Source organism: Canis lupus, chromosome 25 (assembly GCF_003254725.2).
Source record: "Canis lupus dingo isolate Sandy chromosome 25, ASM325472v2, whole genome shotgun sequence".
Classification (NCBI taxonomy): domain Eukaryota; kingdom Metazoa; phylum Chordata; class Mammalia; order Carnivora; family Canidae; genus Canis; species Canis lupus.
The window spans coordinates 29,597,303-29,620,959 of NC_064267.1; the positions used below are offsets into that span (position 1 = coordinate 29,597,303).

At 39.2% G+C, this 23,657-nt stretch overlaps 1 protein-coding gene across 8 annotated transcripts in view; it reads left to right on the plus strand.

The window, feature by feature from the left end:
• NUGGC (nuclear GTPase, germinal center associated) overlaps window positions 1-3,776 on the plus strand; it is a 54,166-nt gene extending 50,390 nt beyond the window's left edge. For 7 of the 8 annotated variants that reach the window (XM_025462994.3, XM_035719042.2, XM_025462997.3 and 4 more), the window contains 2 exons: window positions 1,541-1,631; window positions 3,532-3,776. In XM_025462994.3, the coding sequence (XP_025318779.1) occupies window positions 1,541-1,631; window positions 3,532-3,671 (231 nt within the window). In that variant the 3' untranslated portion in view covers window positions 3,672-3,776. Of the gene's footprint in view, window positions 1-1,540; window positions 1,632-3,531 lie in introns of those variants that run through there. The other variant, XR_007405811.1, reaches the window with a different exon arrangement.
• Window positions 3,777-23,657: the final 19,881 nt, after the last annotated feature.

Here is a 23,657-nt window from a genome sequence, read left to right on the forward strand (position 1 = left end):
TAGTATAATCTCTAGACAGATTTTTTTTTTTAGATAAGAATGTCTAATCTATGTAAAATATCAATCAATAAATCAATGCCAACAAACTATTATAGATCAAAGAGTTATGACACCTAACATAGATTTAAGTTTAATTCTGTTTATCTCAGAAAACAGTTCCTAACAGTTTCCTTGAACCTAAAGCATCCATCAAGTACACTTGGGCCACCTTGTCTCAGTTCTGGGCCTCTTTGTGTGCCACCACCCTCCCAAGTAATAAAAATTCTTTGTTTTAGTCCAAGCCACTATTAGCCCCTCCCTGGCCATGTGCATTTCCAAATTCTTCTACCTCAGTCCTGACTTAGCAGACCATTGCCTAAGCATCTAAGGAACGTGGCTAGTTGTTCTTTCCATTCACCTCTGAATCAGCCTTCTTCCTGAAATGCTTCCAACCTGCTCCCACTCAACCTTGTGCCCTCTCCTCCCCTACCCCACCGCAGTTTTGAAAGATACCTTTCCTCACAATATGAAGCATATAATTTCTCTTGGAATAGGCTAAGAGGCATCTCGTTTGCCAATAGAAGTTTACTCTCTGTCATTTAACATATTATCAAAGTCTACAAATACTTGCAGAAAACTGGCCAACCCCTACAGCATCCAGTCCCCATTGGATATATAGAAATTGGCCCTTAAAGAGCCCCCTAAAAACAATTCCACTAAAAAAAGTGATTTATATATTGACCATGTACAAATGCATCTTAAATGACAGAAATGGAGGAAGTTGGAATTAGGCAAGGCCACAGAGCATCCTCATTTGGTGACCTTATGGACAAGGAGGCTAAAGCCCAGAGGGCCTGTGTTACTAGCTCAAGGCTCACAGCTAGATGTGGGACTAGAGCTTAGGGTTCTTGGCCTGATGTGTTGAAGAAAAAAGCCAGAGTCAAGAGATCCAGGCTTAAAACGAGGCTGTGTCAGGCTAGAGGAGAGTCAAGTATTTTTCAAAGGTAGTCAAGAGATGGTTAGAAGAGGGAAAAGCTTTTTCATTGGTCACAGAGCTGAGATAACAAAGAAGACATTTCTCAGGAAGTTGGGAAAAAGAATCAAGAGTGTCAAGTATGGTGTGCTACACAAAGCAGGTACTTAATAAACATGTCCAATGACTAAATGAACAATAGGATGATGGGTTAGTGACCAGCAATTTTCCTCCTTTCCATCTCTGCGATTGCTGTTCTCTACCCCTGACTCCCACCTCTATTAGATCTCCTTAGCTCCTGACTCAGTTGGTCAGCACCAGAGGTCCAATCCCACATGAGTTTTGATAGGAAGAAAAGGAGATGCTGAGACAAGTGGGACACCCCCCCCCCCAAAAAAAAGTGATGCCCTGTTGACTCCTGACCCATTCAGTATACTCTAAAGGTGGCCCATCCTTGGAATAAACTTTGATATTGGCAACTCAGTCTGTACACACTCTGGTTGGGGGATTAGATGGGGTCCCTTTCAAAAGCTAAGCTTTCCCTTGGGCTGTGCCATCCTAACAGAATGACCATGCTTTGTTGTATAGAATGGAATCTCGGAGAAGGTGAAGGGCAGTATCACTACCATGCTGACCCTTGCTTCATCCCAGGGAGATGGTCTCTACAAGGAGCTTGCAGGTAAATACATTTGCAGAAGCAGTGACCTTGCAGACACCCCTTGCTGTGGTTGCTCTTTGCTGGATTTAAAGCAATGAAGTTAGGAAGAATTTTCCAAAGTATGGAATGGAGAGAATTATGACTGCCCTGTCCTTTGTATTTTGGAGCATCTGCCAGAGCCCATGCATTATACTTCAGGATATGTGTGCAGCATCTCATAGACTTCTCCCTCATCTCACAGGAGATGTTATTGTTTCATTTTGCACATGAAGAAACAGAGACTCAGATCAGATCATGCATTCCAGGACTTTTCATAACTGGAAAGTGGCAAATTCAAATTGCTAACTCTGCTCTGTGGTTTCCATTACCCATTCTTTGAAGTAGATACCTTTTCATGAAAAGCCTCATTTTCTGGTGGTGGCGGAGAAAGGTTTCTCTTCATCTACCAGGAGCTTGGGGATGCATTACCAGCTGCCCATGCCTTGTTGCACGCAACCATCTCTCTTCCATGCCTCCTGGGGGAAACTGCAGTGTGCTAACTGGCACAAAAAGCAATCGGGATATTTCTAGGAAAATTAAAATGCACATATCCTTTGGCCCAGAAATCCTACTTCTGGGAATTTATCCCATGGTATCCTCATACATGAGCAGAATGGCACATGGACAATGTTATTCAGGGAAGTATGATGTCAAACATTGGAACAACTCAAATATCCATCAGTATAGCACTGGTTAAGTCAACTTTGGTACACAACTAGTGGAGGACTTTCTAAATTAAGGAGTAAGACAAATAGACTCAAGGTTCTAATTCCTTTCTTGGTCATGAGTCCCATTGCTGGTCAATCTCAGGGTGGGTGAGTCTGGATAATGACATGGAGCATGTAGAGCCAAGGTAGGTTGGAGAGCCAGGAGCAATGCTAGAATCAACCCCAAGGTCAGTCTGAAGTGTCCCTTCAAAGGGGACTGTATTAGTCAGAGTTCTCTAAAGACACAGAACCAGTAGGATATAAATATGTGTGGATAGATAGATGGAGAGACAGATTTATTTTAAGGGATTGGCTCATATGAATGTGAAGATCTGGGGAGTCCAAAATCTGGTAGGGGATGCCAATAGGCTGGCAACATGAGAAAGAGTTGAGTTCCAGTCCAAAGCAATTGGCTGTAGAAGAAGGAAGAGTTAATGTTGCTGATAAAGTCTAAAGGTGGTCTGCTGGAGAATTCCCTCTTGCTTGGAGGAAACCAGCCTTTTGATCTGGCCAGGTCTTCAATTAATTAGATGAGGCCCACCCACATTGTAGAGGACAGTCTGCTTTACTCAAGGTCTGCTGATTTAAATGTGAATCTCATCCAAAAATATGCTCACAGAAATATCCAGAGTTATGTTTGGCCAAATATCTGGGCACCATAGCCCAGACAAGTTGACACATAAAATTCACCATCATAAGGATATAATTTGATTGCAGTTCATGAGGTGAAAACCCGAGAGGTCAAAACAGAGCAAATTCACTTAGAAAGAGAACTGTTGGGAACACAGGGATCAGGGAAAGGGGAGAGAAACCTGAAGAGGATTTAGGGGAGGTTTATTATGTGGTGGGCTTTGTATCTCCTTCCACTGAGCTCTTATGAAGACTTAGTAAGGACTCAGTGAATTCCTGGATCTTTTTATGATTAGGTTTGTGTTTCTTTTGAGGATGACCCCTATGCTGAGATAAGCCTTAAGGTAAGAGCAAAAATGACAGTTTGATCAGGTTTTTTCTATAAAATAAATTGATCAGACTATCTGACCTCAAAGTTCCATTCCAGATACCACATTCTGGGACAAGTGACCCAGATCATATGGGATCCTTAGGAGATTTGTTTTCTGGGGACATTTCTGAAAAGGACACTAACTCCTGATGCATGCTTTTCTGCTCTTCTATAGATGTTAAAAGTGAGTACAAGGAGATGGAGAAGCTACACAGAAGCCTGAGAGAGGTTGCTGAGAACGCCGTGCTGCGAAGAGGCATGCAAGATTTCCTTTTGAAAATGTCCCCAAGCAAAGCTGTTCCCCACAAAGAATAAATTTATTTCTTAGGGCTTAGCACCAAGTAGATGAAAAACAAGCCTGAAAAACAAACCAGAATCATTTCTGTTTTAAAAAATGTAATAAAGAATATCTTCCAACTATTTGGACTTTTTATATGATATAAAACTCAAAATATTGTTACTTCTGGAAACAGCTGACTGCTGGGCATCATCATTTCATTTTTATTTGACAGCCAAAAAGAATCATCTTGAGTCCCTAATGGAGTTTTAAAGTTTTAGGACAAGAAACTCATGTTTCAGCAAAGAAAAATATCTGAACATTTAAAAACTTAAATATTACAAAAAAAAAAGCCCCTTGCAAAATAAAGCTTTAGAGACCCAATTCTATTTCCCATTTTGATACTAATGAGACTTTTAAGGAGGAAACATTGTGCCATGGAAAAAACATGAGTTGGAGAGCCAGACAGACAGGAGACCTGGCTTTACCACTTCCCAGGAGTGTTCTTTAAGATCATTACTTCTCAAACACTTTGATCTCAGGATCCCACACTCTGAAAATTTATTGAGAACTCTCTAGAGTTTATGTGTGTTGATAGTTATTGTATTCAAATTAAAACTGAAAATATTGGAAATAATTATTTACTAATTCATTTAAAATAAACTTGTTACATGTTAATAGAAAAACATTTTTGTGAAAAAATTTTTCCAAAAAATTTAGTAAGAAGAGTGACATTATTTACACTTTCATGGATCTCTTTATTCTCTGGCTTCATAAAAGACAGCTGGATTCTCTTACTGTCTCTGCATTCTGTCACAACCTGTTTTAGTTGATGTATATGAAGAAAACACAGATTCACACAGATACAGAGTTGAAATGTGGAAAAGTACTTACTAGCCTTTTCAGATAATTTCTGGATAATCTTATTTGATACAATAATCTTAATGAAAGATAATTTCTTAAAAGTTAGTTGCAATGTAGAATCTGAAACTATATAGGTGAACCTTTTCATATTCTGTTACATTAAAATACATTTCTATCTCACAGTTTGAATGTGTCTTTTACCAATGCATGATTTTGTGGCATTGGTCATATTGAAGATATTTGTTCACTGAATTAAGTAGATGTTCCAAATGTTGACACATTTAATTTTTATAAAATACTAAAAAATCATATTTGTTAATATCTTTACCAACTTAATCAGGAAAGCTTTGATGTATTCTTCAAGAAGCTGTCAAGTTCATGGTAGAGGATACAAGTTTTAGAAAATTCTAATTTCTTCTCTAAAAGTTTATCTTATGATTGGCAACAAATATGGTCAGTTGCTTTCTTTGAAGTGGTAGGGTCATTTTATTTATTCTTGAGAAAATGTCCACCACTTAACCAAGTATAATTAACCATAGTTTGTCAACTATTATTTCAAGTATAAATAATGTTCTATGGGGAAAAAATCAAGTTCAGCTCAACTCAATCATACAAGTGTTCTTCCTTGAGGTAGCAGAAGTACCTTAAGTGTACTTCCCTTTTTGTCACATGAAATAAAAAAATGGTGTCCACTTAAGGATCAATAATTAATGGAATTAATAACTAACATTGTTTCATTAGTAACATTCTCAAGTGAAACTTGCTTTTTTTTATAAACTAAAAATACATAGTGACAAAAACAATAGTTACTAATATAGTTTGATGCCACTGCCTTGCTTCATGCCAAAGTGCAAGTTCTTTGCCCACCTTTATTTTTAAATCTTTAGTGCAAGCGTCAACATGCACTAAGATTTAAAAATAAATAAATAAACAACATCTTAATATTATCATAAAAATGGCCTGACCTAGGATACCCCTCCAGAGGTGTTTCAAGGGCCACACTTTGAGAACTACTGGGTAAATTATTTAAACTGTTTGAGCTTCAGGTTATTTATCTATAAAATGGCAATAATAGTAGTGCCTACCTTGACACTACTAGAGTTGTCAGGAAGTTTGAAATCATGCTTTCAAAGTACTGATACATGGTACTTAATGGCACTTGGTAAATAGTTATTTTAGGGGCAGAATAGAGGTGATATGGTTTAATCGTTGTTTGTTGGGAGACTTGTGTTTCAATCCCACCTTTGCCCAGTACTAATATGACCTTTGACAGTTCCTGAACATCTCTAAGATTTCATTTCTTCATATAACAAATGAAGGAAGTGAACTGGATGATTAAAACAATCTTTTGCTGCTTTGAAATTCTAGGATTTTAAGTCCTTCCATTTTTATTTTAATGGTTTTTGCCTAAGAAGGATAAAAAAGTATCCATACAAGTGGGTCTCAGTGGGTCTCAGGTCCTTTTCATTTTAAACTTCTAAGCACACAGATTGATCACAGTTTGCATAGTTTCACTTTTTATTTTTCAAGTGAGAGATGTGGAGGACTTCTACCTCCAGCCATGACAGAGTAACAGGGACCAGATTTACCCTCTAATGTTAAGCTACTGAAAAACCAAACAAATTCTATGAAACAACAGTTCTCAGGTATAGGAAAATTGTACAGGACATTGATCCCTGAAAGAAGGGAGACAAACAAGGTAAGCCCTACTATTGCCTCATCCTGTTGCCTAGATAGAGTTTCCATGCCACTGTACAGGGAGGGGGAATCCAAACAGAGCCTGGTGGTCTCCTTGACTTGTAGAGACAGAGTTCAGAGTTTGGGGAGTCCAAGATGATTCAGATTCATAGGGTAGATTACTGTGGAGAAGAAAGCTACACAGAGAGAAAGCTCCAGAGATATGAAGCAGAACTTGAACTTTCTCAAATCTTTTAACTGAGTACTGATTAGTACATGAAGCTACCAAGAAAGAACGACTGGAAAGGAGCAGGCATAAAAATCCCCAAATGCCACATCAAATTAGTAGTAGCTATAATGGAAAGACCTTACACATGGAGCATCAAATAAAATCCTCAGAAGACTATTGCCTTAGTAGTGGTCCAAGAATGTCATAGATCACACAACTAACAGAGATGAAAAACAAAGCTCAAAAGGATCAAACTCTTTACAATTAACTGCATCCAAGAACAAAACACAAAAACATGTAAAGGAGTAAAAAATTCCAGCACCCAACAATGGAAAATTCACAGTGTATAACATCAAAATACAAATTACCAAGCATGCAAAAAAAACAGGGAAATATGACCAATAAGGAAGAGAAAAGTCAATAGAAGAGATCCAGAAGTGACCCAGGGGATAGAATTAGTAGACAAGGATATTAAAATGGCCACTATAAATTTACTCCAAATGCTCAAGAAGATAAAATAAAACATTAACTTAATGAGAGAAATATAAAAAATAAAAAAGACCCAAAGAAAACTTCTAGAGATTAAAGATTCAATGTTAAACTGGAATTAACAATAAAATAGATATGCAAAATAAAGGATTTGTTTTAAAAAGGTAAATTGATACCTTTGAGGTAGTCAATATATTAGTTAATTGACTTGATGAGGGTAAATTCTTTCACACTGTATATATATATATATGAAATCATATCAAAACATCATGTTGTAAGATGAACATAGGGGAGGGGGAAAAAAGAAAGAGATAAAAGGAAGCAAACCATAAGAGACTCTTAACTGTAGAGAACAAACTGAGGGTTGATGGAAGGAAATGGACAGGGGATGGGCTAGATGGGTTGGGTGATGGGTACTAAGAAGTGCACTTGTTGTGATGAGCACGGGTGTTATATGTAAGTGATAAATTCTACTCCTGAAACCAATATTACCATATAGGTCAACTAACTAGAATTTAAATAAAAAATTGAAATGAAAACAAAAAACAAATAAAACATCATATTGTGTACCTCAATTATCTTACTATTTAATTTGTCATTGTACTTCAATAAAGCTGAAAAAATAAAATAAAAGATTAGTGAGCCTGAAGACAGAGCAGTAGAAAATAGCCAAAATGAAACACAGAGAGGAAAGAAACTTTAAGAGAATATCAATGAACTATAGGACATCATTGAGCAGCCTAGCACATATATTACTGGAATCACAGGAAGATCAGAAAGATATGGAGACATGAACAATATTTGAAAGCATAATGGCTGAGAACTTTCAAACTTATAAATACTATAAAAATAGAGATCCAAGATGTTCAATGAATACCAAGTACAAGAAATGTAGAAATATCACACCAAGACACATTGTAATTAAATTGCTAAAAAGTGGTGATGAAAAAAAAAGTGGTGATGAAGAGAAAAATCTTAAAATCAGGCAGAGAGGGAAATGCTACACACAGAGGATTAAAGATAACAATGACAGCAGATTGTTCATCAGAAACAGTGCATCCCAGAAGACAAGAAAGTAATCTCTAAAGAATTGAACAAAACAAAACGGTTAACCTAGAATTCTATACTCAGAAGAAAATATTTTCCAAAAATGAGGTAACATAGATTTTTTTCAGATATGTGAATGCTGACATATTTGTAGGACTAGAAGACCAGTACTACAAGAAATGTTAAGAAAGTCCTGGTGGTGCAGTGGTTTAGTGCCGCCTGCAGCCCAGGGTGTGATCCTGGAGACCCTGAATCGAGTCCCATGTCGGGCCCTCTGCATGGAGCCTGCTTCTCCCTCTGCCTGTGTCTCTGCCTCTCTTTCTGTGTCTCTATGAATAAACAAATAAAATCTTTTAAAAAAATGAAATAAAATCTTAAAAAAAAAGAAAGTCCTGCGATCAGAAGGATAATGATATTAAATGAAAATTTTGATCTATATAAAAAATGCAGAGCACTGGACATAATAAAAATGTGGGTAAACATAAAAGATTTTTCTTATTTTTCTTTAATTTCTTTAAAAGAATTAAAATGTCATTTAAAACAAAAATAACAATGAGGTTTATAACATGAGATTTGTATCATGTAGAAGTAAAATGTGTGACAATAGCACAAAGGCCATAGGAAATGGAAGTGTATTGTTGTAAGGTTTTTATACTATTTGTAAAATGATATAATATTACTTGAAGGTAGAATGTGATAAGTTAAAGAAAAAAAAACTGTAGAGCAACTCCTAGGAACAAATAGAGATATATCTGATAAACCACTTAAGAAGATAGAATATTAAAAATATTCAAATAGGAAAATAGGGAAAAAAGAACAAATAACAGAAGATAAAATAAGAAAAAAAAAGCCAGGTGGTAGATTTAAAATAAACCATATAAATAATCACATTAAGTATATGTGGTCTAAAACATTAGTTAAAACGCAGAGACTATTAGATTCCATTTTTAAAAACAAGATCCAATAATACATTGTCTACAGGAAACCCACTTTAAATATAAAAACACAAGTAGGTTAAAAGTAAAAGGATGAAAAATACATATTTGCAAATCTTAACCTAAAGAAAGTTAGAGTAACTATATTAATATCAGGCAAAGTAAATCTCAGAGCATGGAATATTTCCAGGGATAGAGTCACTGTGTAGTGATAAAGCAGTTAAGTAATCAAGAGGGCATAACAACCCATGTTATGCACCTAATAACAAAGTTTCAAAATACATGCAGCAAGAGCTGATAGAACTTAAAGGAAAAACAGCCAAATCCACAATTATAGTTGGAAATGTCAACACCTTGTATTGATAACTGATAGAACAAATAGAGAAACTCAGGAAAGATATAGAAGACTTGAACAACCTATCAACCAATTTTATAAATTGATATTTATAGAACATTGTACTCAACAGCAACAGAGTACACATTTGTTTCTAGTGTACTTGGAACATTTACCAAGATAGACTTTGATTCTGAGCCACAAGACACATCTCAATAAATTTAAAAGTATTGAAATCATACAGAGTTTATTTTCTGATCCCTGTGGAATTATATTAGAAATCAATAACAGAAAGAAATCTGGAAAATCTCCGAATAGTTGGAAAGTAAACAACATATTTCTAAATAACCTTCGGGCCAAGTAAGAGCTGTTCATCAACATCTTGTTGGATTTGTATCTCCCTCCTCTAAATCCCAGTTTTCCCCAGATGAAATTACCTTGTTGTTTTCAGGAGCAATGGAGTTAACTCCAGCCAAACCTTAGAAAGTTAGTCAGAGCTGGTGCTGACAGTGGGGCCGTAAGTTAACTGCCTGAAGAATGTAGCTAAGAGCTATCCATCAGGAAGCTGCCAACACTGGTGGAGCAGAAAAAATGAGGAAGAAGCTGGGGCAGAGTTTTGAGTCCTGGCAAGAGACATCGGGTGGATACTAACAGGAATCCAGGAAAGAAGATCAGAATTGATGCCAGAAAAACATAAACACCAAGGATAGACTCAATAGGAATACGGGAGACTCAGAAACAAGAGCGGCTGGTTTGGGAGGTTAATATTAGGAGAAACAGTCTTTCATCATATTCTTTAGTCTAGTTCATGGGCTCCGTCATGGGTTCTAAATCACCGCAGATCCATCTTCCCAGGAAAGGGTCAGGCAGGATGCTATCAGCAGAGACAGCAAGACTGAGGTTCAGGGCAGGGTTCAGTTCTAGAGGAGAACAAGGAAGAGGTGTGTTGCACAGAAGACCACAAGGTGGGCAGAGAAAACGATAGTTTAGAAAAAACAATGTTAGATGGCTGTACAGTATTCTAAGTATAGATGTACTATCAATTTTACCCTTATCCTATTGTTAGACATTTAGAGGGTGTTATTTTTCTCCATTGTAAATAATATTGTAGAGAATATTCTTATATAGAAATCTTTGTCCTTATCTCTGATTTTTTTAGAATAAATTTTTAAAAATATTTTATTTATTTATTCATGAGAGACACAGAGAGAGGCAGAGACATAGGCTGAAGGAGAAGCAGGCTCCCTGCAGGGAGCCCAATGTGGGACTCGATCCCTGGACACCAGGATCAGGCTCTGTGCTGAAGGCAGCACACTTAATCACTGAGCCACCCAGGTGTCCTTAGAATAAAATATTTTTATGACTTGTTTATTATCTGAGAGAGACCGTGCACGGCATGGGAGAGCAGGAGAAAGCATCTCAAGCGGACTTCTCACTGAGTGCAGATCTCAACACAGGGCTCGACCTCACAACCCTGAGCTCATGACCAAGAGTCGGACGCTCAACTGACGGAGCTACCCAGGCACCCCTAGAAAAAACTTCTAAGAATTTCATTGCAGGATCTATGTATAAGAGCATTTTAAAGTCTCAAATTGTGGGCAGCTGGGGTGGCTCAGCGGTTTAGCGCCGCCTTCAGCCCAGGGTGTGATCTTGGAGACCCGGGATCAAGTCCCATGTCGGGCTCTCTGCATGGAGCCTGCTTCTCTCTCTGCCTGTGTCTCTGCCTCTCTCTCTGTCTCTCAAGAATAAATAAATAAAATCTTAAAAAAAAAGTCTCAAATTGCTTCTCAGAAACACTGTCTACTTACTAGCAAGAAGAACTCCTTTGACACTGATTTTTGTCTTTTAACCAAAAATGGATACTACCCTTTCCTGTAGTAGGTTAATGGGATCAGATTATTAACATTACCATCTTGCACTGCTCACTCTCTTTTTGACCTTTTTATTTTTTCTTCGAAAAAATTTTCAGATGTACAGAAAAGCCGTTGGGATAGTACAAAGACCTCTTTCCTATACACCATGCATCAACTTGCTGATATTTTGCTATATTTGTTTTACCATTCTTTGTGTGTGTGTATGTGTGTGTGCTTACTTTTTCTGAAATATTTCAAGGTAGGATTCTCATGTGTGGAAGGAGACACCATGTCCTTTGACAGATGAATGGATAAAGAAGATGTGGTCTATATATACAATGGAATATTACTCAGATATCAGAAAGGATGACTACCTACCAACGTGGATGACTACCTTTGATGTGGATGGAATTGGAAGGTATTATGCTGAGTGAAATAAGTCAATCGGATAAAGACAATCATATGGTTTTACTCATTTGTGGAATATAAGAAATAGTGAAAGGGACCATAAGGGAAGGAGGGAAACTGAGTGGGGAAAAATTAGAGAGGAAGACAAACCATAAGAGACTCCTAACTCTGGGAAACAAACTGCGGGTTGCAGAAGGAGAGGAGGGTAGGGGGATGGGGTCACAGGGTGATAGGCGTTAAAGCGGGCACTTGATGGTGGGTTGAACACTGGGTGTTATACTATATGTTGGCAAATTGAATTTAAATAAAATATTTAAAGAAAAAATGAAGTGTACTTTAGGGGCACCTAGGTGGCTCAGTTGGTTAGGCAACAGACTCTTGGTTTCCACTCAGGTCATGATCTCAGGGTGGTAAGATCAAGCCCAGCATCCAGCTTTGTGCTCAGCAGGGAGTCTGTTTAGGATTCTTTCTCCCTCTCCCCCTACCCCTCTCACCACTCTCCATTCTCTAAAATAAATACATCTTTAAAAAAATAAAGTGTACTTGGGGCCCCTGGGTGGCTCAGTCAGTTGAGCCTCTCACTCTTGATTTCTACTTGGGTCACGATCTCAGGGTCCTGAGTTGGGGCCTGACATCAGGCTCCACGCTGAGCATCGAGTCTGCTGGAGATTCTCTCTCTCTGTCCCTCTCCTGCTCCTCCCCATCATTGACATGCATGCTCACACATGCTTTCTCTCTCTCAATAAATAAATAAAATCTTTAACAACAACAACAACAAAAAGTAGAATGCTTATGTCATGTCCCTTACCCTTTCATATTTTAGTATATTCCACAAAAACAAATATTTTCTCCTGTATTACCCCAGACAATGATCAAATTCAGGAAATTCCACATCCATACAGTACCATCATCTTACCCACAGTCCGCGTTCAGATTTCATCAATTGCCCAGTTACAGCCTATAGCAACCAGCCCAGGACCACATATTTCACATATGGGTCACATCTCTGATTCCTTTAATCTCAGACATTCTTGAGGAATACAGGCCAGCTGTTTTATAAAATTTAGGGTTGTCTGATGTTTTTTCGTAATTAGGTTTAAAATCTTTGGTTAAAGTAACCACATAAATGCCTCATTCTCTTTAATGAAAAAAGGTCAAAATTTGCTGCTGACTGACAACGAGAAAGGAGACTAGAAGCTAAATAAAAACTGATACAGGGCTAATGGGGTGTAGAAGCAGTCCTTCACTTCCTGTCCTGCAGGGCGATCCTGCAGGGAGGTTGAGGAGAATCAGGAACAAGCCTCCCGGTTGCTTAGCGCAACGTTGCCTGCTCATGGTTGGTTGCCCCTGTGGATACTTTTACAATGTGGTGTCGAGAAAGAAGGCAGTAGACCTTTAGCTGCATTTCAGTTTGTGGGGATCAGGAGGCAGATACCTTCCTTTCTTCGGTGTCCCTGCCTCTCCAGATCAGCTGAACTACTGGAGGGCCAGGCGGATCTCTCAGAGCACAGCAGGGGGAGAACAGGAGGCAGGCCTTCACCACTAAGGAGAGGAACCTGCCAGGCTGAGGCCTTCAGAGACTCCCTTTCTCCTGACCTCCCTCTCTCTCTGCTCCTCACATCCCTGCTCCAATAGCCCCTCTTCATGCCCCGCTCACAATCCTTTGGGAACTCTGCTCTCTTCTACCTTTTGGTAGAAAACTCCAGAGCCTAGACTTTGGCCAGAAAGTAATGGAAATGCTCTTCTACCCAGATCTGTTGACTCTATAGTGGATAGGAATGGGACCTAATACTACAGCTTCAGCTTTTCCACCAGCAAGAATTGTGTGGCCTTGCAAATTATCTGTGGGCAAGCACATGTCTCCAAAGCAAATTATTATTATTGTTGTTGCTATTATTATTTGAACCCAACACTGCCTTGTCTCATATGAGGTGAGCTTACTTTTGGGTTGTTTCTTGGCATGATTGCACTAAGGCACCTGCACACCATCCTGCTCTGGCCTGATGTCACTAAAGCCCGTGACAGACTCTGTTAGATCCTTTTCAGCTGGGTCATGTCAACTTCAGGTAGTTTTTTTCCCTATCCCTGGGTTTCTTCCTTGGGGGATGCCACATGTATCTGACATTATGAAAGTCATAAATGATGATTAATTCATTAAAAATGTTAAATTATAGTCAGTAAGCTCTGCTTAAGAAAGAAGCGAAATGATAATTTTAGAAGGTACATCATCCAAATTGTAAAAATAAAAAATTATCTGTGCCCAATGACGTAGGGAAATAATATTTTTGGATCACTTCATACCTGACGATGCTGGATAAATGAGGTGTTTTTATCAAACTACAACAACATCAGCACTTCCATGTCAGGGAGACCACAGAGAAAAGACTCCTCATTTTCCCTGAAAACAGTATCATGTGCAATCAGTGTTATCAACTGACCTTTGGGTCTTTTGTTTCTTTTGCATTTCTCTCCCTTCCAATGGAATTACCCAGAATAGTATGAATTTATGCTGGTTTATTTCCTTCTATCTAAATACCATGTCAAAACAGTATATCCTCCCTCCTCCTAACCTCACAGTTTAATCTGATTAGGGACAAAGAGAAAATTGATAATGATCCATAAAATCTGGGTAAGATTATATTCTAGATACCATCAGTGATAAAAACTATTTTAAATCTCTATTTTAAAATCTTGCTGCATAGCCTATATAAATGTTCTTTCATTTATTTTTCACCCTGGAAGAAACATGAGGGTTCTTGCTGCTGGAAAGGGGACAAGTTATTTGACCATGATCTTTATCTTTTGGCATCACACGGAGGAAAAGGCGGATTTTGCTTCGAGCTGGAAGATAAAAAAAGGCTGTATATAGCTGGTCGGAAAGAAAGCTGAAGACTGATCTCTGGGAGACAAATCCAAGGCAATTGATTCTCTCTCTCTTTCCCAGAAATTAAAACCTGTAGAAAAGTTTTTAAAAACTTAGAATATTTGAAACTCTGGAACTATCTATGTCTTGGCAAGAGTTCAGGATGCATAAAACATGCCTACTCAAGCCCAGACTGGGTAGAGCCACCATCAGGGAGCAACAATTGGTTAAAAATCTATCCTCAAAGGTTAATTTTAGAGCAATTTCCAGAAGGCGATGGAGAGGACAGGCTTGTGTAGGTTTTCACAAAAATTAGAGCTGAGTAGAAGCAGAGGGGAAGGAGAAGGCTTTCACTCTACCCCATAGACATGAAGAGAAGGGGAGACCCCTCCACCCCCACCCCAGCACACACATACTGCTGGCAACTGGCTGCAAGGGTTTTTCTTTTCCCCTTCCCATTACCTACTTATGAACTTTATACCTAGTAAGCAAGTCCTTATTTTAAATTCTCTCTATTCAGATGACTGGTGTGGGTTTCGGCTTCAGGGAGACTGATTTAAAGGGTAACTAGGTGGGAGCGTACAGGGAAGAAGAGAGGGGTGCAGGATATAGGACCCAGCCACCATGGGTAAACAAGAGCACTCTGTTTGACCCATATCTGTGGGTGAATGTTCCCACTTCCTCAGTGACAGGCATCTTCTCAGGGCTAGGAGTTTTTGTGTTCTTCTCCTACTAGGAAAATCAATGCTAAGTCTTTTGAGTCTCAAAGTCTGCCCCCACTTGGGGACATTGGAATGAGAAAAGGGGAAACCTAGAATTTCAGATCAGGAAAGAAACCAGAGGCGACCCATTACCTTAGACTTCTACTTGGTATCTACAAATAGGTGGTTAAGGAGGGGCCATCTTACAGCTCCAGATTGTAAGAACTGACCTCCTTCAGTTCTTTGAATGGGGCACCTCTTTGAAATTGTAGTATGACTGGAGGGAGGGACATACAAAGCAGTAAGATAGGATCACAAAATAGAATAATAACTTGGTACCGCAAATATGACCTACATATTTGAGTACAGTCATGCACTTAATAGATTGCATGCTCTAAAACTACCTTTTTTTTTTTTAAGTGCTGCTTTCCTGGGCATAGAGTTTTAGAAATATTGGTGGTGAGCTAATACGCAAAAACGTCAAATCAAACCCAGACTGTAGGTTTTCCAGCTTTAAAGGAAATCGAATTATGCCTGGAAAAGGTTGCATATACACTCTGTGTGGCAAAATATGCTAATAAAGACCACAGCCATATGACAGTCAGACACATTGCAGATTCTTTTCCAGTGGAGAGAACATTTTATATTTTGTCCACAAATTTCTACTTCCTTCTAATATTTATATCAAAATAAGCCTTTCCATTTGGAGCCTAGAAATTGCTGTTCTTCATAGAAATAAAATATGGTAAGTGCTTAGATACTTAGTTCTTGGTGATTCAGAATCTGGGTCGTTATGCATGTTCATGAGTATCTTTGCTCATGAGGCTGCTGTAACAAAAATGCCACATATTGTGTGCCTGAAACACCAGAAATATACTTTCTCCAACTCTAGAGACTAGAAATTCAAGAACGAAGTGTCAGCAGGATTGGTTTCTGGTTTGACTTCTCTGCTTAGCTTGTAGATGGCCACTGTCTTGCTGTATCCTCACATGATCTTCCTCTGTCTGCATGCCCTGGTGTCTTTTGATATGTCAAAATTTCCTCTTTACATAAGGCTACCAGTCAGATGGGATTAGGGGCTAACTTAACCTCATTTTAACTTTATTACCTCTTTAAAGAGACTATCTCCAAATAGTGAGGCATTGGGGGATTAGACCTTCAGCACATGTGTGTGAGTGGGGCACCATGCAATCCATAATGATGAGCCAGTCTTCCTGGAACCAAGGGAAGTCCAGGGCAGAACTGGGTCAAGCTCTTGATGCTGACCTCCAGGAGGTGACTGCCTCCTCCACTCTCCAGATGTGTTTTCTTCACCAGTCCCTTTCCACTAATCTCTCCACCTATCTACTAAATCCAGTTAAGACTACAATGCATTGGAAGCAGTCCCTTCTCAAAACAGCTTGCAATGAAGTGGAGATATGGGGATGACTTCTGTAAACCAAACCAGACCAAACCAAACCAAACCAAACCAAACCTAAAGAGAGGTCCAAAGTGTTATGGAATTCGGTGGGAAGAGGGAGACTATGCCTCATGTCCTAGTCCATTTGGGCTGCTATAACAATACCACAGTTGGGGTGGCTTATAAACAACAAAAATTTATTCCACAGTTTTGGAGGCTACAAGTCCAAGATCAAGGCATTGGCAGATTTAGGGTCTGGTGAGAGCCTGCCTCCAAGCTCATAGATGGCTACCTTCCCACTATGTCCTCACATGGCAGGACGGGCAAGGCAGCTCTATGGTGTCTCTTTTATAAGAGTGCTGATCCCGGTCATGAGAGCTCTGCTCTCATGGGAAGTCTTGATCACCTCCCAGAAGCCCCATATCCTAACACCATCACAGAGGGGGTTAGTTTTCAGCATATGAATTTTGCAGAACACAAATACTTGGTCCATAGCCCCCAGCTGCAGCCTCTTTCCACGAAGCAATGGCTCCAGGAGATAGTAGCTGAGCTGGGCTGCTTCAAATCCCAGGTGCCTCACTTGTCTAGGGCCTCCCCCCTTCCAAAAGGTCACATTCTTGACATCAAGAGGGTGAGGAGCCAAGAGGCTGTGCCTTCGTTCAGGCATACAGAAGTCAAAGCAAAAACTTGTTCAAATGAGAAAATGAGAGAGGAGGATGTGAGGTCACAGCTCCCCAGACTTACATGAACATGGTTTACAGATGTCCCCTCTGGGGCCATCTACCTGGAAGGGTAAGCCTCTCCAGACACATAGATGCATAAATGCACACATTTTAACCCCTTCTTGTTCTTCACATACAACTTCGATCCTTTTCCTCCCAGAATGTGTGTGTGTGTGTGGCGGGGGGAGGATTTGGGTTACACTGAAAACGAGAGTACAGTTAGAGGTCTCCACTGTTCCTTCTTGGGTATGGTGAACTTTCATGTGCATATGTAAGTGACCATGAAGTCTTAAAGGCAGGTTCTGATTCAGCAGGGCTAGAGTGGGACACACTGCCTTTGTAGCAGGCTCTTGGATCTGCTCATGCTGCTGGTCTGTAGACCATTCTTAGAGGTAAAGGTAAGGAAGAAGTCAAGAGCCTTGGCAGCAACTCCTGCCTCTTTTTCCTGGGATGCCTGCACTAGTTACTTCACCTCTTCAGGCTGCCATCTCCTTATCTCAAAATGAGGTAATAGTGTGTCACTGAACTCTAAGTCCCTTCTGGCTCTCACATTCTAAGAGATTAACTTGAAGTTTGCCAAAGGGGTAGGGCACTGCGTTCCAAATAGTAATGAGAACAGATGAAGAATTAGGGAAGAATCAGCAGGTAGCAGGGCTGCACAACTCCACAGAGTGCAGCTCCCAGAAAATACCATGTGAGTCATACCACCTGTATTTGTACAGTGGAGCAGCCCTGAGGCTACCAAGCAAACCTTCCTATGTCTGTTTATTCCTTTAACTTTTGAGTTCCCGCCAAAGTTCCTTTCCATGTAGAGTACTTTGGTGATTTTTAAGAGGATTGCTGTATACTTGAAGGATCAATATACTTCCAACAGCCCACCAATGGCAGGTCCCCAGACCCCCTGAGAAGGACCTTTCCCTTTCCACCAGAAAAGATTAGATGTAAGAGGACATGGTGTCTGGAAGGAGAAGCTTGGGAGTGACTCTGCAGTGCTTTGAATATGTGCCAAGCTGTGCTAGTAATATGAGACTGCAGGCTTGAATGTGCTGAACTGAATAATGGAATGCCAGCACCAAAGGAGCCCAAAAAGCCACCAGGACTCAGAGAGGCCAAGGGTGTGGGCTTGGCATGTCAGGATCCAGATGCTTGGGTTTCAAACCCTCAGCAATGTGCCTGTCGTCTCTAGAGATCCTGTCATACAGTCTGAAGATCAGTCATGCAGTGGAATGGGCTCTGTGTGTGCCCACAGTCAGGGATGTGGCTGTATAGAAGAACCCTCAAAGAAGAAAATCAGACAACAGACCTTGCTCCCAGGGAGGAAGCCTTCTAAAGGATGGATCCTTCGATCAAAACCCATAGTCAGCAAGGATTCCTGATGAATCTCTGGTCCAAGGTATACCTGCTGGGGACACAGTCTCTGAGGAAGGATGTGGAGGGAGATGGGGCTGGATGAGCTTTATCTTTCCATCTACTGGTAATTAGACAACGACCCAAGGAGTATGATTAAATGGAGAGTCTGTTATGCTCACACTGATATGCTGTCTGCTGGCACACTGGCTTCATCTGGTGACATGACAGAGAGAGACCTGGAAATACCAGGGTGGAAGGGTTATAATTCTTCCTGGGAATCCTGCCTCTGGTTGAGATCTAGCCATCTTTTTTTTTTTTTTTTTTTAAGATTTTATTTATTTATTCATGAGAGAGAGAGAGAGAGAGAGAGAGGCAGAGACACAGGCAGAGGGAGAAGCAGCCTCCATGCAGGGAGCCCGACTAAAGGGGGCGCTAAATCGCTGAGCCACCCGGGCTGCCCAGATCTGGCCATCTTCTTAATCTGTGTCCTTAGCAGTTTCTCTCTACACATTCAAGGGACTGGAAGAGTTTCCAGAGAAAGACAATGAGCTTCCCAAGCGTGTTCTCACATGTGCTAAAATCCTGGTGGATGTGGTCTACTCTGTCAGGGGCACAGTGGCATGTGTTTGGCAGAGAGCCAGCCAGTATGTGCTGGGGAAGTGGCCAAAGTTACCCAATCCAGAGAAGGGGAGAGACAATCAATGGCAAGAATACTCGCTCACCCTTGCCAAGAGCTCATCCTAGTGGATCTTAGGGAGTAGATGCTTAATCCCAGCTAGTTTTAATTCTAACTCATTGCCTTTAACTTGGATTTGAGGTTTCTATGCATAATAAGTTTCAGTAGGAATTGGGGAAGGAAAACTGTTGATCTAGGAATGATTCTATCTTGAGAAATACACACACATGTGCACACTCTTTACAAGGAGCACACTGAAGGACATAGGGAAGGGATCTTCAGGTGCTGGCTACTCCCTGCAGGCTGAACCTTTGCTGAGCCCCCCAGTGGAGCGTCCCCAAAGCTCATGAGCTGAGAGGAGTCAGGAACAGTCTGGGGAAATAGTGACCAGATTATTCTGACACTTTCTCCTCCTTCTTTTTGGATGAGGAAAGTAAAAGAGAAAATATTTGGGGCAACTATAGTCTCATGAGCACTGAGGCAGGACTTCTTTGAGACTGTCCACAGACTCACCTTGCATCAACATTAGTCCAATGTATTTGTGTATTAACACACTGTATTTGTGTATTAATCACATCGTTTATTTTCTATATTCTGATGATTTGTCATCTGGGGCCTTGCCAACCCTGGAGGGACTACCTCCACTCCACTTCCTACAGATAATGAATAACTTGCCTTCCAATGAGTGTGATGTGCTTTTAAATGCAAATCAACCAGTCCAGAGCCCATACTCCAAACTTTTTTAAAAAAAGTAAAATTCTTTATTCACAAACAACATGAGTCTTTCATACAGAAAATCCTACAGAATTCACTGAAAAAACTGCTAGAATAAAGAAGCTCACCAAGATCACAGGATACAAGAGCAATATATACTCACAACAATAATCCAAAAATGAAATTAAGGAAGCAATTCCCAATGTATGAAAGTGCAAGCATATTTTTGGAAGGTGTATCTTCAAAAACAGAAGACACATAAAATTATTTTACTGTCATTATCTAGTATGGATGGACATGAGCTCTACTTTTGAAACTCCCTGGCTACTTACCCATCCAAAATAAAGCAACTTCCATTTATTTTGGGAAAAATTATTTTCCCATTCTCAATAGCATGAAATAAACACCCAGGAATAAATTTAACAAAAAAGTGCAATATGTATATGCTAAAAACTATAAAACAGTTAAAGGAAATTTTGAAATCTTGAAATAAATGGCAAGATGTCCCATGCTCATAGATTAGATACTATACTTAATGTCATTATTATGGCAGTAGTCCCCAAATTGATTGTCCCCAGACTGGATACAGCTACTATTAAAATCCCAGCTAACTTTTTTATAGAAATTGACAAGCCAATCCTAAAATTCTTTAAAAATGCAAAAGGCCCATAATCCCCAAGACAATCTCGAAAAAAAGGAAAAGCTGTAAGACTCATACTCTCCAATTTTCAAAATGTTACACAAAGCTACAGTAATCAAAACAGTGTGGTAGTGGCATAAGTGATGTCAGTCTGACATCAATGGAATAGAATTGAGAGTCCAGAAATAAACATCTAAGGCCAAATAATTTTTGAGAAAGGTGATATGGGAAAAACTGTTTTTTTCAACAAATGGTACTAGAAAAAATGGATATCCATATGCAAAATGATGAATTTGGATGCTTACCTCATCCCATACATACATAAAAAACTCAAAATGTATTACAGACCTAAATTTAAAGCTAAAATTATGAGATTCTCAGAAAAACATAAGTGTAACTCTTTGGGACCTCAGTTTAAGCACTGATTTCTTAGACCCAACACCAAAGTCATAAGAAATAGAAGAAAATAATTGATAAACCGGACTTCATCAAAATTAAAAACTTTTACATTTTGAAAATAAATGAGTTCACTCTATTTCCAATTTAACTTTAACATTTCAGAGTTCCTGCTTAGCTTACTTTATTTTATAATTGTATATCTTTTCTCTTATGCTCAAACTCTTGGTTCATAACATTGTTATATGTTTATCTTATTACAGACAATGGTGAAATACCAATACCAATATTATTAATAACAAGATAACTGAGTACAACTTACATTACTTTGCTGCTCTTTTTTCCCCTAAGATCTAGCTGACAACATATAGCCAAAATACTAGGATTTAAAGATACTAAAAATAATTCTTTGTGTGATTATCATATGAACTTAATATAGTTAGGTTTATGTTTTCAATTTTGAAGGATTGCTTTTTTTTGATCCAATTTTTTTTTCAGTATTATATAAAACTCTTACATGGTTCCAAACTATAAACAAGGAACATTCTAATAAATTTTAACTTTCATTCCTGTCCCCTTTATCCAGTTCCTTTCTTCCCCCTAATTAGTAACCACTTTTATTAGCTTTTGGTTTATCCTTCCATTGTTTTTTGGAAACAAAAGGAAATACACACTCATATTTCACCCATTCCTTCCATAAAAGATAGCATACTATATGTACACTGTCCACATGTTTCTCTTTCAACAACATATCTTAGAGATCAAGATCACTTCGTGGCAGTATTAAACATCTTCCTCAAATCTTTTTATAGTTACATAGTGGTAATTCACTGTGCAGCTACACTATAATTTATTCAAGCAATCCCCCTTTGGTAGGCATTTGGATTTTTCCAGTCTTGCTACTACAAACACTGTTGCAACAGATAGCCTTGTGCAGACTTCATTTATATTTTGCCAGTGAGTTTTGGGGATAGAATGCTAGAAGAAGGATTGCTGGTCAAAGGGTAAATCCCACATAATTTTGCTAGATATTGTTAATTTCTCACACCATTTCTAACAATCTTTTAACAATTTTCCCATTCACTCTTGTCCACTTATAACTCATTCTCCCTCATATCTTAGAAAACATAGTATAGGTAATGTTACTCTCTTGAAACTTCAGTGGCTTCCCAAACTCTATCAGGCTCTCATACTCATACTCTGGATAACTGTCCACCACCACTAATAATTCCAAGGCCAGTTACAAGATGATAGGGACAGTCCTCATGCCCCAGATCCTGCTGGAATTATTCAAACTAGCCAATCCTAAACCTGATTACCCTGTTTAATTTGTTCCTTCCCAAGGAAATCACAACAAAATCTCTTGCCCATTATTCCTCCTCACTTTCTTTGCCTCCTAACTAACACTGGTGCTTCCCAGGTAGCCCCCCCATGGGGTGGCATGCTCCTTCTTCCTGAGAACTCTGAGTAACAAGCTATCTTTTCAGTGTCTCCTGATCTGTTGGTCTTACCTACCTCAGGTCGACTAATGCCTTATATCTTAAAAATTTTCCATTGACATAGAGAAACAAAAAGACTCATGACATTTCTGTGGCCATGATGGAGAAATTATGGGTTGAATGCCAGGAAGATAAAGATATTGAGTTATAAGAACCAAGCACAGTTGCTCAGTGGCTCAGCATTATCTTGAGGAGGGAGAGCTGGTGAAGTCACCTAAAGCCTTAGTCCTGAGCTTTTCAGTATATTATCAGTGACTTGGTTGTAGCATGTGACAGGCTTATCAGATTTGTAAATGACACAAAATTAGAATTAGCTAATGGAAGATAGAATCAAAATTCAAAAGATCTCAACAGATTGGAGTAATGAACTAAAGCTAGTAAGATTAAATATAATTAGGGATAAATGTAAAATAGACTCAGAATTTGCAACTCAACTGCACAAGAACAAGATGGAGAAAACCTGGCTTAGTAGCCCATGTGTAAAGGTGGTTTGGGTGACTTGGTCAACAGTGCAGAGTAGGAGTCAAGAAACATCATTTGGGGGATGCCTGGATGGCTTAACAGTTGAGCGTCTGCCTTTGGCTCAGGGCATGCTCCTGGAGTCCCAGGATCGAGTCCCACATAGGGCTCTCTGCATGGAGCCTGCATCTCTCTCTGCCTATGTCTCTGCCTCTCTCTCTGTGTCTCTCATGAATAAATAAATTAAATCTTAAAAAAAAGAAAAAAATTTGAATTAAAAAGAGCATTTGAAATATAAACTCAAAGAAAATTCCCCAAAAATAAAACAAGAAAAAAAATGAGAAGATGGAAGCTGGGGGAGAAAAACTAGAAAAATGAGAGAATCTGTCCAGGAAATCCAATATCTAAACAAGAAGAGTTTGGGCAAAAGAAAGGGATGGAGAGGGGAAGGCAGTTACGAAAGGAATAATTCAAAAAAGTTTCCCAGAAATATTGAACCTGAGATTCTAGATTGAAAGGTCTCATCAAATGCCTAGAACAATAAATAAAAACTGACCTACACTAACACTGATCTTGGAAAAAATGTTAAAACACTGGAGACAGAGAAAATTTCAAACACTTCTAGAGAGGAAAAGAAGGTCACGTATAAAGGTCAGAAATGGGAATAGTTTCGGACTTCATACTATTGGAAGATAGAGGACAATGGTAGAATGCCTTCAGAATTTGCAGGCAATCTCGTTAGAATTTTATGCCCAGACAAAGTATCAGT